Source organism: Schistocerca americana, chromosome 1 (assembly GCF_021461395.2).
Source record: "Schistocerca americana isolate TAMUIC-IGC-003095 chromosome 1, iqSchAmer2.1, whole genome shotgun sequence".
Taxonomy (NCBI): Eukaryota; Metazoa; Arthropoda; class Insecta; order Orthoptera; family Acrididae; genus Schistocerca; species Schistocerca americana.
This window is the reverse complement of record NC_060119.1, coordinates 893,271,884-893,287,820: the sequence shown is the minus strand read 5'-3', so window position 1 is coordinate 893,287,820 and position 15,937 is coordinate 893,271,884. Positions and strand designations below refer to the sequence as shown.

The following is a 15,937-nucleotide window of genomic DNA, read 5'->3' as shown; positions in this document are numbered from 1 at the left end:
ATGTACAGCAACTCAAATTGTGTTATTATTTATTTGGATTATCTTGTAGAATTCACATAGCTCACATTATTCCCTTAGTTTCGTCTGCTACTTATATGTGTATCTGTGGTATTCTCTTCTTTCATTGCCCATAACAGTGGAAAAAATAATGATATAAAACATTGAACACCAGTTCCAACCAGTTGCCTATAATCTGGCCTCCACCATCAAAGATACCAACCACTTCCTTCGCTGGCTCTCAACCACCCCCTTACCTTACGTCCTCGATCCCTGCTCATCACTGTTGATGCCACTTCCCTAACACAAACATTCCTGATGCCCATGACCTTGCCACTATTGAACTTTACCTTCTCAACGCCCATCAGACTCCGGACCCACAACCTCATTCCTCATACACCTTATTAACTTTATCCTAACTCACAAGTATTTCTCCTTTGAAGGGGAGGTTAACCAGCAAATCCACAGCACAGCCAGGGGCACCTGCATGCCACCCTCGTATGCCAACCTATTTATGGGACATCTAGAGGAGACCTACCTAGCCCCCAAAATGCCAAATCCCTTGTCTGGTTCAGGTTCATTGATGACACCTTTGTGAGCTGGACTCAGGCCTAGACACCCTCCTTCACAACCTCGGCATCTTCTCTCCCATCCACTTCACCTGTTTCTCCTCAACCCATCCTGCCATCTTCCTGGACATTGACCTCTTCCTCTCTGAAGGCTCCATCCATACCACTGTCCACATGTTAGCCATCAGCATTATCTGCATTTTGATAGCTGGCATCCCTTCCAACAACAAAAAAATGCCTTTCATACATCCTGGCCACCCAGGGATGGCCTATCAGCAATGACAAGAATCCCTTACCCACTACACTGAAGGTCTCACCAACACCTTCATAGGCAGAAGCGATCCTGCAGACCTAATCTGCAAACAAAGCTCCCATGTCATTTCCCCATACACCCACTAATCCTCACAATACCCTCCATTGCTCGTTCAACCTACACAACATCCTAGCCAATTCCTATGACACTACCAATCCCAGCCCCAACCCCTTGCTGCAGAGATCATATCCCTTGGAAGACCCAGGTGCAAGACCAGCCCAATCCACCCACCCTGCACTTCCAGTTAGGTCACAAGCTTATTCTACCCCATCAGATGCTGGGCCACCTGTGAAAGCAGCCAAGTCATATACGAGCTCGGCTGCAATTATGGCACAGCTTTTTATGTTGGTATGACTACCAACCAGCTTTACACCAAGATGAATGGCCACCGCCCAACTGTGGTGAAGAGCGAAGTAGACCACCCTGTGGCACAACATGCAGCTGAACAGCACATCCTTGATTTCAATGGCTGTTTCGAAAAGCGAGCCAGCTTGTTCTTCTCTCTACAATCAGCTTTTCTGAACAGCACTGATGGGAGTTAGCCTTACAACACATTCTCTGCTCCTGAAATTATTCCGGCCTCAACCTGCGGTATGCTACTTTCCCCACACTCTCCACCCAACGGTTTCCACCCTCTCCATCTCATCACATATTCCCTTTTCACAAACCTCACAGTCATTGTGTGCCACCCTCTGCCAATGCATCCTCCCGTCTTTCCCCTTTCCCAATCCTCTCAATTTCCACTCCTCATTTCTCTACCCTGCTCCTCATCTCCCTGCCCCACGGCCTCCCAACACTCCGTCTGGTAGCAGTCTTTTCGTACCTTCATCTAGTCCCTACACACTCTGCCAGACAGCACTCCCCCCCCCCCCCCCCCCCAACTATACCCTGCTATCCCATTCCTGCCCCCTTCCAGATTTCAGCTTTCATACTACATGACAGTTGCCTTCTGGTCCAAGCTGCCAGAGATGGCAGTCGTGTGTGCATGAGGTGTGCGTGTTGTAGGAATGAATGCATGTCTGTCCCCTTTTCTGAAAAAGCCTTTAGACCAGAGGTAAATGGGTAATAATCTTTCTCCTGTGCCTTTCTGAAACTCGACATGTCATCTTTATGGTGAGTAGCAATTTGTCCTTTTCCTTGTAATGTTAATATTGCAACCTGGAGTTTCTATTGTGTGATAGTAACTTATTAGAGTTGTTGTTATTCTTGTTGGCACAGTTGCTCCCAACCTGTTTCTTTTCAACTTTGTGTTCAACGTTGAGTTTTATAATTGTGTACAGCTCACTCTAGTTGTTATTATTATTATTATTATTATTATTATTTGCATTGAGACACAGTAGGATCATGCGAAACATTCTGCCACATTTGCGAATTCCTTCTGAGATGTTCCATGATTCTCTCATTTTTTTCTCCATCGAGTCACTTTCTGCCCTGTCTACATTGCCCCTGGTTTCTGAGGGCTTCTGTCTCAGACCTAACATACCATTTGCATATCTTGTCTCTGTATAGGTTTCTGTCTTGAACTTCTATTGGATTGATCTGTACTTTTTTTTTTTTAGATCAAATTTGACTTGTGTGATCCATGGAATTGTTGACATGACGCCTCGTATGGATGTCAGAATACTGTTGTTGAGTCTTTTTGATGTGCCCATAGAACTTTAACCTTCTTTTTCTGACATATGCTGCTGGGTTTGATATCTATTCTGTATATTCCCAGAGTGTAATCTGTATTCCTCTTCTGTCAGCTTTGGCCAGAGAATTTTTTCATGATTTTGCGTTCTTCATTCAGATTGTTAGTGTCTCACTTGCATACAGTATTTCAGGCTTGATTACTGTGTTGTAATGTCTGATCTTTGTTTGAATGGACATGCATTTTTTATTTTGTGTGTTTTGTGCTCTGTTGTAAGTTCTCTTCATTTTTTGTAGTCAAGTCTTCTGTGAGATCTTTTCTCCTCCATTAGGTTAGAGGATTTCACCTACATATTTGAAATGTGTTACTCTGTTTATCTTGTCATATTTTGTATGTTTAATTTTGAGCAGAAGAATTGGAAAGAGATTTGCAGGCCAACTTCTTTTGCACATTCTTTTAGTATTTCTATTTGTTTTGTTGGCATTACTTCATTAACCGAGAGTGTGGCCAGGTCGTCTGCAAAAGCTAGGTTTGAGATTTCTGTCTTGTCTTGGAATCACCCTAGTCGTGTTGATTTCTAGTGTGCATGGATTTTCAGTTCTTTTTCCCATTCACATATTACTTTGTCCAGAACTATGTTGAACAATAGTGGGGATAATCTGTCACCTTCACATAATCCAGTTTTGCTCATGAAGGTGTCATAATAGATTTCACCCATGAATTTAACGTGTTGTGCCAGCCAATGTCTGTCTGATTAGTCATAGTGTTTTTGCGTCAAGCTACTTTTCTTGTAAGATGTTGAATAAGGATTGACAGTCAACAGAATCGTGCGCTGTCTTGTAGCTATTATTACTATTAATAATAATAATAATAATAATAATGTAAATATTTGCTCATTGTGAACTTTTAAACTTGTAATATTATCTCTCTGTAGCTGTCATAGTAACCAATGAAATCTTCAATAGTAATCTTCAGAGAGGCTGTCTTGAAATTTTGGTTTCATAAATTTCCCAATTGTTTTATTTATTTATTTATTTATTTGTTTATTCATCCGTAGACAACTTGTGTTGTATGGATGTCGTCAACTGCATACATGGAATGAGTATATACATAATAGTACTTCTGGTAGCACATATTTCTATGGTGCAACTTAATCGTTTGTACACAAAACAAATACAGACCAATCTTAGTTACAAATAAATATAAATTTACAAATGTATTCTTGCATGGATTACACAAAACAAATACATACCAATCTTAATTAAAGATAAATATAAATTTACAAAGGTACTCTTGCATGAATTGAGGTGAACACATGTCATTTACAGTATTCTTTGACAGTATAGTAACATTTATCTGCTAAATAATTTTTTGCAGCTTTCCTAAAGGCATGTATTCCAGTTTCAGCTTTGATCTCCTCTGGAAGTCTATTATACATTTTTAATCCATTAAATAATAAACTATTTTGGGTTTTTGTTTTGTTTTTTCGTATGAGATGCAAATGGTGGCAGGATCTAGTCCAGTGTTGGTGTATAGATCTGTTTTGAGTGTACTGGTCAATGTGTTTCTTTATATATATCACAGTCTGAAAGATGTATTCACATGGTACTGTCAAGATTCCCATGGTTTTGAATAAATCAGTACAGTGAGCTCTCTTGCTGCTTTTTGTTATTATTCGTACTGCCCTCTTTTGGAGCTTGAAAATCGCTTGTATGTTCTGCACATTTGTACCCCAGAAGGTTATGCCATAACTAATTATTGAATGCACATATGCAAAGTATGTCGTCTTAGCACATGAACTATTACATACTGACATAATTATCCGGAGTGCATAGCAAGCAGTAGCAATTTTCTTTTCTAGTGCTGCAATATGGTCAGTCCAGTTACGCTGTGAGTCAACATGCATTCCTAGGAATTTTGTGTTTGTGACACAATCTATAAGTTCATCTTTAACTCTTAGGCCTATGTTATTATGTTTTTTATTTATGTGGAAATTAATACTGTTTGTTTTTTTAATATTGAGAGTTAATTTGTTGCTTACTACCCACTTGCATACATGATCGAGAGTTTCTTCAGCTTTGTCTCTCAATTTGTCTGGTGACTCGTCACTGATAAGGATGCTGCTATCATCTGCAAATAGTATTGCTTCCCCGTATTTGACACTCTGGGGAAAATCATTGATATATATTAGGAAAAGTATTGGCCCTAACACACTTCCCTGAGGGACTCCTATGTTAATATGTTCTGGTTTGGAAATGTGTTTTGTCAATCTGCTGAACTTCGTTTGTGAGATCTCTACACACTGTACCCTATTTTCCAAGTACGATTGAAACCAATTATTTACTGTTCCCCTTATTCCTAGTGCCTCCATTTTGTTTAGTAGTATTTTGTGGTCTACCGTGTCAAATGCTTTGCTAAGGTCAAGTAATATGCCTGTTACATGTTCACCTTCGTCAAGTGCTTCTAAGACATCAGGCGTCATGTTAGCTAGAAGCATTTTAGATGAATTTATGGTAGCGCAACATCCTACACATAGCTTAGGTGGAATCCACTTTCCTTGTTGACAATATTGTAATTTATACCTACTTCCACCAACTCACTGGTATGATGTAGCCATTTAGTGTGTTTAAAGTCAAACGTGAATCTATTCTGTTGTTGTAAGAATAGAACACAACACCTTTAAGAATAGTGTACTTTATATACAGTAACATGGTTATACATAAACAATACACACGGAGACAAAGTATAAACAAAAGGAATAAAATACACACTCTTAGAGCAGAGTTTACAGAGAACTCAAAACTAGTTACCACAGTAGGAGGAAGTAGAAAACACATCAAAGTTTGATTTATTTACTTCAGTACTTCTTCCAAAATCAAACTGTGGTGCACAAACTGCTTTTCAATAAGAAAAACAAAATAATAATGGAATAAAATACATCAATTACAAAGTTCTGTCTCGGTACACTTTTGTATCAGCGTAGGGGTGACATAGGCGATAAACTGTCCTGTCACCGCAAACATCACTATTCTACCAACTATGGGTGCTCGACCTGGTAACCAGAGAGCTGAACCCCAGTAGAGGGAAAACTGAACCACCAGGTCTAACTACGAAGAGCAGAGTGTCCAAACACTGCATAGAGACTGCCCCAGAGGAAGCAGCCAGTCTGAATGATCAGAACAACTAACACACTGAACCAATAGCTTAAGTGAAAGCAGGGTCCATGTTATTTGATCTCAGCCTAAGCACTAATTGGTTCACTGTATCGCCGCTGGCAAATAAACACCTGGGTAAGCAAGTCTGCCTTACTACACTCTGCACATGTCGTTCTCTGCCATGGGACCCATGCCAACTCATCTGCACTCATATGTATGTCCGTTGGTCAAGACACTAAATCCCTCCCCCATGAAAAGGACATCTAGGATTGAAAATGGGCTAGTTGCTACCACGACATCTTGTCACAAAACTTGAGAGTGTGAGAGATGCCCTGGCAGTGGGTCTACCACCGAAGTAGGCAACGATAACCCAGCTGATGCAAGCCAAATTGCTGGTGGAACATGTGGTCCACCTGCATCAGTGAGGGCAAGGACTCACCCACAGGAAAATGGGGAAAGGAGACCACAGATTCCAAGTCTATGAACTCAGCACCAGTAGTTGCGATCGCAACTATTCCATGGATGAAAATAGGATGATGGCACAAGCAATGGGGACTGCAGCAGGTGCACAAGCTGTCACAGTTGGGAGTTTCCTTCTGGAAGAACGTCGTGGATGACTCTGTTGTTTGGATGACATGGAGATGGCAGCACTGCAGTTCCAACAGGTTGCATACACAATTGTTTTGAATGACAAGCCAGATGCCCGTGACCAACATCCATCATGAACAAATGCCGACCTTTGTGGCCCACCACCACACCTGGCAGCCACACCCACTCCCAGCCAGAAGACTATGCCCAAATGGCAGCTCCAAAAGGGAAAGGTGGTGGACTGCGATATTCAGGGGCATGTGACTCGGTGTGTAATTGGTGTGTAACAAATCCAAGAGGCTCCACAGTTGGTGTCCATGCAAGCATTCCGCCATATTGCACACTTAACCTGTGTCACCCAGTACTGGCCAGAAAGCTAGACAGCACATTGTCACGGAACAAGACAGATACAGACCTCATCTTTAAAAGTTTGCACGAATCACTGAACCTCTGACTTAGAAGCTAGGTGGAGCAGAGTGGTAGTCAGATGCTGGATACCATTGCAAATGCAAAAATCTGCAAATTCTCTGAACACAAAGTGCCAACCTTTATCAGAAATGAGGATCCAGGGAAGTCCTCGATAACGAAAATAACTGACAATGTATGAATAGTTGCTGTTGTCACCGTAAGAGGTAGTTTACTACATACATGATATTGGACAACACATCCACTATCACCACGTTTTTCCCAAAAAATGGCCTGTCAACGTGCACCCAGTCCCAAGGGTGCTCTGCAACTGGCCAAGGGGAAAACTGACATGTCATTGCAGACTGGTTCTGTGCACAGGCAAGAGAAGCCCACACGTGATGTTCAGTGTCAAGATCGATCACCATTCAATATTTGTGGTGCCATGCCATAGCCTTCATAAGGGACATACCCCAGTGGGATGCATTTCATAGTTAGGGTATGTGAGGACACAACACAGGAAGGACAACTACTCAGACAAGACACCGGAAGGACAATTACTTGACAGCTGTACCCCTCTGCAGCAAGCAAGAGGACCCACTGGAATAAAGAGTTGATCTTTCAGTAGGAAAAATGTATGCCGTACTGAAATCGTTCCCAATCGAGCGCGCTCGTTCATTACATCTCGACTGCTGAGATAATGTCCCGAAAGTTTGGACCTCGTGGTGCTAACTTGACAATCACATCCCTGATTAATGAGTCTACATATGAGGAAGCAGAATGGAGACTCGAACCGATGCTTGCGTGACAGCACTCACAGGTCAATGATCCAGGCCGCACTTGACTGTCTGGAGTGCTTGTGGCGATGGGTAGACTACAACTGTAGTGCCTCCACATAGAATTGATGTCCAGAATACTGAATAAGCAAAGATGAACATGTTGTACATAATCAACAGGTACTTCATGTAAAATATAAAGCTGATGGATCGAGTGCTGATACCATGCTCACTTGGTTGTTTGCGGTATGTTTCAAAGTAAAGTACTTTTAGTCCAGCTGCTCATTATGATGTGATTTGTACCTTAATAGCGACTGCAGCTGAAGAAAACCTGAAGGTTGGTCTATTCAACATCCTCAAGTTAAGTTTTGTCAGGCTTAGTAGAGGGCTTCAAATTATGCATGATTTCGTACAACCAGCACTACTGGACAATAACAAGGTGGTCTTATGAGCTGAACCAGCATGCACCTCACCTAGCAATGCATCAAGAACCAGTCCAAGTAATCTCTCTTTCAACACTTCAAAACTGGTGAATGGCATCAGGGGTGGTGGGGGAGAAGGCTGCTCTGAAAAAAGGCTATTCTGAAGGTGCCTGCCCTGCCACTAGTGCTGCATGAGGATGGATCAATTCCATATTGTGTTTGAGCAGATCCTGCATCTGCTGCTGCTGAGCTGTTTTTCCTGCCAGTATTGCATAAATGTTGGGTCTATGGTGACCACAAATTAATGCTACTAGAAAAAATCAAAACGTCACATGCGTATCTGCTCAGGTGTGACAGCACCACTAAACCGGCCTGTTCTAGTCGATGGTGGATGCTCTACTAGGAAGCTAGGGAGCTGAACCCCAGAACAGGGAAAACTCGATATCAGGGTCAATCTATGGAGAGCAGCAAGTTTGAAGACAACCTAGAGACTGGTACGCAGAAAGCACACATGCAACTACTCCGGATGACCGAAACAGCTAGTAGGCAAAACCAAGAGCACGCTGTGATGTGGAAGCCGGGTCTGTGTTAATCAATCTTGGCATAAGAACTGACTTGCCTGGCAAGTAAACACCTGGATCAGCAGGTCTGCTCTCTATGCTCTGCAGGCACCATCTGTGTTAGCTTTCCGCACGACTTTGCTGAGAGACCTATGACATCTCATGTGTGTCCCTATATCCAGTGGTGGGGATACTAAATACACAATGCACTAAATTTGAGTTTAAAGGCTTTTTAAACATGTCTCCAACTTGATTTTCAGAACACACACATTCCTCATTGATGTTCCCATTTGATAGTGTTCAAGAACAATATAATAAAGTGCTTAAAACATTTGTGGCACACTGGATTTTTCATTAATTTAATGGCACCATCATTATATTAAATAATACAGTTGTGTCCCTTTTTCCACTAATCTCACATAACAGTCAATTAAGTTATACTATTTCCTTGGCTCCTTCATTGGCAGCAATGAATTCCACATCAGTAATGGATTGTGCAACTGACTTCTGCACCTGAGATATCCACAACAGAGCTGTCTCTCTGCTCATTGGGACAAAACCGTAAGTTGATTGTCGCCTTTTACTGTTGCCCGAAAAATCGACACAGCATGGGCACAAAATTTACCACCATATGGAATGTAGAAGAGACCCAAGTCTGAGGTACCACGAAGATGTCCTAAAACGCATTTTATGATGATCCAGTCAGAAGAAGTGGGTTTAGCATCTGTAGAGCAACTTTTGAAATGTCATAAGCAAGTTCTATGTATGTAAAATGTTAGATACATTAATGATATGAGAGCTTAACGATAAGGAACAGTACTGTTCGTTGTTGCATTTACATGCCTAAACATGAGACTGAAGAGCGTACTGTTCTTTTGAATTCTCGTTTTTTAACAGGTCTAAAAATGAATTCAGTGCACTTTCAGTTGATCGTGTGATGAGACCATCGTCAACATAAGCAGCAGCCAGCATTTTTTCTGTTTTGCTCTGTTGAACGTGAATGCAAGGATCTGCTGTCAAATCAATAAATCCATTTTTCTTCATGAATGAGTTTAATTTATTATTCGAGCAATGAGGTGATTGCTTAAGTCCATATAATGATTTCTTGAAGCAACAAACATGACCTGATCTGTCATTGAAACCTACTGGTTGAGTCGGACAACATGCAGTTCTGATGTTGAATAGACCAACCTTCAGGTTTTCTTCAGATGCAATCGCTATTAAGGTACAGATCACGTCATAATGAGCTGCTGGACTAAAAGTACTTTACTTTGAAACATACCGCAAACAACCAAGCGAGCATGGTATCGTCACTTGATCCATCAGCTTTATATTTTACATTATCTGCTTGAAAAATGGAATGAAGAGCAGCACCGCATTCAAAATAATGACCGTGGCTTTTGGCGAATCTACTATAAGACAATAGTTGACGAGTGGTACAAATATTTCAAAGAGAGTTGACAAGATGTTGAAGAGGATGACAATGCTGGATGCTCTAGCATATCAATTACTGACCACATTGTGGAAGAAGTAAAGAAAATGGTTCTGGAAAATCACCGAATCACCATCAGAGAGGTTGCTTATGGTGGTGGCATATTCTTTGGCTTATGCCACACAATTTTTTCAGATGTTTTGGGCGTGAAACATGTAACAACAAAGTTTGTTCGAAAATTGTGACTTTCATTCAAAAACGAAGTCACAAAGACATCGTGCAGGAATTGCTGAATGAAATCGACAACGATCCAGAACTTTGAAAGAATGTTATAACAGGTGACAGTGTGGCTGTAATGTCAAAACCAAGTCCCATTCATCCCATTGGGATCTGCCTGAAGAGCTAAGACCGGAAAAAAATTTACAAGTTCGATTACATGTGAAGGTTCTTCTCACTGTTTTCTTTGATTGTAATGGGATAGTGCATCCTTGGTGGTGCCTTATGGTCGTAAGGTCGATAAGAGATAATACTTGGAAGCTATGTGCCTTTTGTGTGAAGCAATCCAAAGACACTAATGGAAATTGCATCACAATAATGCTCAAGCTCACACCTCATTGTTTGTTCATGATTTTTGGAGGGAAAAAAAAATTGTTGCTTCAGTCACAGTATTCACTGCACACTGTTCCCTGTGACTTCTTTTAATTCCGGAGGTTGAAGGTTATCATGAAAGTACGTCATGTTGCCACCATTGATGAAATAAAAACAGAATCGCTGAAGAAGCTGAACACTATAACAAAAAGCGAGTTCCGGAAGTACTTCCAGGATTGGAAAAAGCACTGGTACAAGTGTGGTATATTGAGGCGGATTACTTTGAAGGGGGCAAACTTGAAGTTTCCAGAATGAGACTTTCACTCTGCAGTGGAGTGTGCGCTGATACGAAACTTCCTGGCAGATTAAAACTGTGTGCCGGACTGAGACTCTAATTCGGGACCTTTGCCTTTCGCGGGCAAGTGCTCTATTGGGTAGCTCAGTTGGTAGAGCACTTGCCCGCAAAAGGCAAAGGTCCTGCTCTATTGGGTAGCTCAGTTGGTAGAGCACTTGCCCGCAAAAGGCAACAGTCCTGAATTCGAGTCTTGGTCCAGCACACAGTTTTAATCTGTCAGGAAGTTTCAAACTTGAAGTTGCCGAATAAATAAAGATTCTTTAAGAAAAACAAAAACTCCTGTTACTTTGTGATCACACCTCATATATGGCGTTTTTTAGTCTGATCACACCTCATATATAACATTTTTTAGTCTATATCAGCACAGCTTTTAGCTAGCAATTTAGATGTTTCTTTTTTAGCATAATTAATTGATCAAAGTGTCTAGTACAGATTGGTCAGCATGGTATTGGAAATCAGCTTTTTGCTGTGTGAAATATAAAATTACATATTGGTCAATGCAAGTGCAAACATGTGTATTTATGGTCAGTTATGAAAAATAGTTCATTACTACCACAAACCGAGTCACTGTGATTTCAAACAGATTTTTTTAAAAATGGTGTCTAACAGGAGCACCTCAGTGAAGAATTGTAGCTATGAAGAGAACAAGTGACAAGTTGAGACTGTTGAAACTGGATTGTTCTATGTGGTGAGGTGTGCATGGTAGCACAGATGGTACTGCTCTGCTCACAACAGGCAGGTATCAAAATTCGAGTACTGGTCTAGCACACAACTTTAACTTGTCGCAGATTTGTATTGCAGTATATACTCTGCTGAAGATTATAAGAATATCACATCTGACTGGTTGGCAAAAAGATTGCTAGCAAGAAGATTTTAGAGACAGATTGGTTGCAGTGAACTGCAGGTTTGCTTTTCCTCAGTTTATTATGCATAAACTGTGTCCTGCTCTGATCCAGATATTCTTTTAGTTAGCAGTCCTAATAACAGTCACTGTAGCCTTACAATAAGCATCAGTTGCCCCATGTTATTACATTCAAACTGCAACCTGCAGGCCATAATTCCAGAATGAACTTTCATTCTCCAGTGGAATGTGTGATGTTATGTACTTCTAGACGGATCAAATCTGTGTATTTAGTCCAGGTTCAAAGTGAAACTCTTGTCTTTTGCATTAAATGTTTTACTGAATTGGGATCAAATCTGTGTATATAGTCCAGATTCGAAGTCAAACTCTTGTCTTTTGCATTTTATGGTTTACTGAATGGGCTGTCTAGACACAACTCATGATCCAGCTAAAAAATGACAAAGAGAGAAATACTGACAAATTGATTGCTGGAATTAGAGCTTGCAAACATGTTGCTGTAACTGTTAGGAAGTTTCGTAAAAGTAGTAGTGTGTTATACGGTAGTAGTAGTAGTTGTTGTTGTTGTGGTCTTCAGTCCTGAGACTGGTTTGATGCAGCTCTCCACGCTACTCTATCCTGTGCAAGCTTCTTCATCTCCCAGTACGTACTGCAGCCTACATCCCTCTGAATCTGCTTAGTGTATTCATCTCTTGGTCTCCCTCTGCGATTTTTACCCTCCTCGCTGCCCTCCAATACTAAATTGGTGATCCCTTGATGCCTCAGAACATGTCCTACCAACCGATCCCTTCTTCTAGTCAAGTTGTGCCCCAAACTCCTCTTCTCCCCAATCCTATTCAGTACCTCCTCATTAGTTATGTGATCTACCCATCTAATCTTTAGCATTCTTCTGTAGCACCACATTTCGAAACCTTCTATTCTCTTCTTGTCCAAACTAGTTATTGTCCATGTTTCACTTCCATACATGGCTACACTCCATACATATACTTTCAGAAACGACTTCCTGACACTTAAATCTATACTCGATGTTAACAAATTTCTCTTCTTCAGAAACGCTTTCCTTGCCATTGCCAGTCTACTTTTTATATCCTCTCTACTTCGACCATCATCAGTTATTTTGCTCCCCAAATAGCAAAACTCCTTTACTTAGTAGTAGTAGTAGTAGTAGTAGTAATAATAATAATGTTTATTTGTCCATGTTAACTTTAGTCTTGGATATCATCATTTTTTGTACAATTATATCAATATCATGTCATTCCAAGAATGAATATATACATCAAGTAGCACATTGTATATCATTCCATGCAATAATGTTATAAGCACATAGCACATGATATATCACTCCATACATATAATGATTACATACATCAATTAGCCAATTATAACAATACCACCACTAATGTACTGCTGTATGTAAAAGAATAAACCAACAGTACTGCAGCTCAGAATTCTTTTAATGAGTATAAACATCTTTGTATTAACAAATTTTTCAACTTGCCCTTGAAAAGATTGCCTTGGGAGCTGATTTATATTTTTTGGCAACTTATTATAGAATTGTCTCCCAGTTACATATGGACTGTGGTCTGTAGCTTTCTTGTTAGTCCGTATCCTATGGTAGTCACTTTTGGCTCGAGTATTGTAATTATGGGTGTCACTGTTAGTTTTATGTCAATAATACTTAATATTATTGTTGATGGTGGAAAACAGTAGCGCCAAATATAAGTTAGCAGATGCAACTTTTCATTTTGGTTCTGACACTCACTCACTGTCTCTCCCCTTTTTTCAGTTGGAGCTGAAACGGAGATGGTAATTTCTCCTATAAGTCAGTCAACTGTACGTGGTGAACCAAACATCCTGAGGTATTTGTGCAGAGTGGGACCAGTAGAATACAATTACGAACAGAGTGAGAATCTTTTTGACCAAACAAAGATTGATGAAATACTGGACTCATGTTACCACATAGCTCGTTGTAGAACAAAGAAAGAGAGACTCCAAGGAATATTTACAATCACCTCTGAGCTAGGAAAGTCTGATTATCTTCTTGGAAAAACGAGCCCTTCAGTGGCGGACATTGCCTTCTGGTCAGTGCTGAAGCAGGTTGACCAAACCACCTGCAAAGATCTTGCAAGTAATGTTGTTACATGGTTTCAACGCTGTAGTGAAATATTTTCATCAGGTAAGTGTAGCTTACAACAATTGTTAGGGCCGACAACTCGATATATTACATACACTGAATATGAAACAGTGCTTCAAGATTAGTTGACACCTAGCATGAAAAATCTCTTTGCTATCAGTACTATCATTTTATCATCTAAAAGACTAATATGAATCAGAGGATGAAATATATATTTTTGTGTGTCATTAGTATGTTTTATCAAATTGGTGAAAGCTGAAGTTGGGGAAGCATAGAACAGTCATCTAGCATCGCTAAAATAATTGCTATACGTTCAAGCTACAAAGTGCCTCTGTAGAAGATTAAAAATAAAGAAATACAATCAACTTTTGTGGTCCTGTCCTCCTCAGTCGCGCGTAATACTACGGTATATTGATAAGTTTCACTTATGGACCGTCTGACAGCAACTGAATAAAACACAATTGTAGTGCCATACGCGTTTCGCCTTTATTTTCTGCAAGGCATCATCAGTGGCAGGTTGCGTAGACATTGCATTGCATTAAAACAAGCGTTCAGCGCATAGTGCTGTGGAATGTGGAAAAAACAGCAAATTGGCGCTCATAGGAAGAAGAACAACACCAAAAATGCAACAGGAGCGTAATATGTAAGAAACTGTCTACGCAACCTGCCACTGATGATGCCTTACAGAAAATAATGGCGAAACGCGTATGGCACTAAAATTGTGTTTTATTCAGTTGCTGTCAGATGGTCCATAAGTGAAACTTATCAATATACCGTAGAAATACAATCAAAGTTCCATCCATTTTTATTTTTGCCAGTATTTTTGAAAACTTGAGGAAAGGTGATGTACAAGCAGCTTCTTAACCATCTCGTAACAAATGATATGCTGTCCAAATCACAATTTGGGTTTCTAAAAAGTTGTGATATTGAGAAGGATATTTATACATATGACAACAATATCTCTTAATTCATTAGACACTAATTTAAAGTCTAACTGTATATTCTGTGATCTCTGATTTTCGTTCTCTCAATGGCATTTAACTGTGTAAATAACAATATCCTTTTAAGTAAATTAGAATATTATTGTACAAAACAAAATGCTGCAAAATGATTCACTTTTTGTTTCACCGACAGGAAATACAAGGTGTCAGTATGAATGAGTCCTGTGTTAAACTATCAGTCGTGAACCCACAGGGAAGTAATCACATGGGATATTGCAGTGTTCTGTCTTGGGGCCTTTATTACTTATTATGTATATCAATGACCTTCCATCAGTAACATTAGCAGATACTATGTTTATTCTATTTGCAGATAATATAAACGTTGTAATAAAAAGGAAATCAAGTATAGTTTCAGGAAGAGTGGTTACTGAAATTTTGATGAACATTAATAAATTTTTCCCAGCCATTTCTTTGTCTCTAAAACTCCACAAAGATACACCATATGTAATTCAGAACATGTAAAAGATTTCCTCCCACTATATAACAAGCAGATAGAAGGGGTTAATGTGTATTACAACTTGATATAAATTATATTGGGAGGAGCATCTCTATTTGAAATGCAGATGTTGTCAGATATGGATGACATAAAAATAAAAAAAAAAGCTAGCATGTCAGTGGAGGCAAGTCTGGCTTGAAAATTAGTTAGCTCGTATTTGTAAGTATGTCCGCTGTCCCATTAGTAACCAAGTTGTTTTGTATGTTATTGTGATAACAGTATAAGTACTAATTAAAAATTTGGACATCTCATAAAGTAAGTTAATCAGTTGCCTTCCTTTAGGGTCCAGTGAATTAATTGTTCATTTGCTTCTTTTGCAGGTCAGTAGATGCTACAAGAATCTGTTTTCCAGAAGACATCATAGAAAGCATGCAGCTCTTTGTCCAGTTGTCAAGTGAATCATCTGAAGATGTCTCAAATGGACTGTTAAAATAAAGAAATGAGTTTTGAATTTTACATAGTCCTATTTATTGCTTTTGCCTAATTTTTATTGTAATTATGTGATGCTAAATTTCATCCGTATTCGACGAAGTTACTACCCTGAGTGACAGATATAGTTTGAAATTACTTGAAACTATGCCACAAGAAGTAAGTGGTTTAAAAAATAAACAGTGTAAAACACTGCAGGACAGAAGCAGTCTTAATATTAATCTATAA

The 15,937-nt window shown here is 39.8% G+C and overlaps 1 protein-coding gene across 4 annotated transcripts in view; it reads left to right on the top strand.

Moving 5' to 3' along the window:
- The window catches only part of LOC124614566 (probable aminoacyl tRNA synthase complex-interacting multifunctional protein 2), a 33,848-nt gene extending 18,112 nt beyond the window's left edge, over nt 1–15,736 (top strand). For all 4 annotated transcript variants that reach the window (XM_047142957.1, XM_047142956.1, XM_047142955.1 and 1 more), the window contains exons 4-5: nt 13,436–13,825; nt 15,601–15,736. In XM_047142957.1, the coding sequence (XP_046998913.1) occupies nt 13,436–13,825; nt 15,601–15,608 (398 nt within the window). In that variant the 3' untranslated portion in view covers nt 15,609–15,736. The remainder of the gene's footprint in view (nt 1–13,435; nt 13,826–15,600) is intronic.
- The last annotated feature ends 201 nt before the right edge of the window (nt 15,737–15,937 follow it).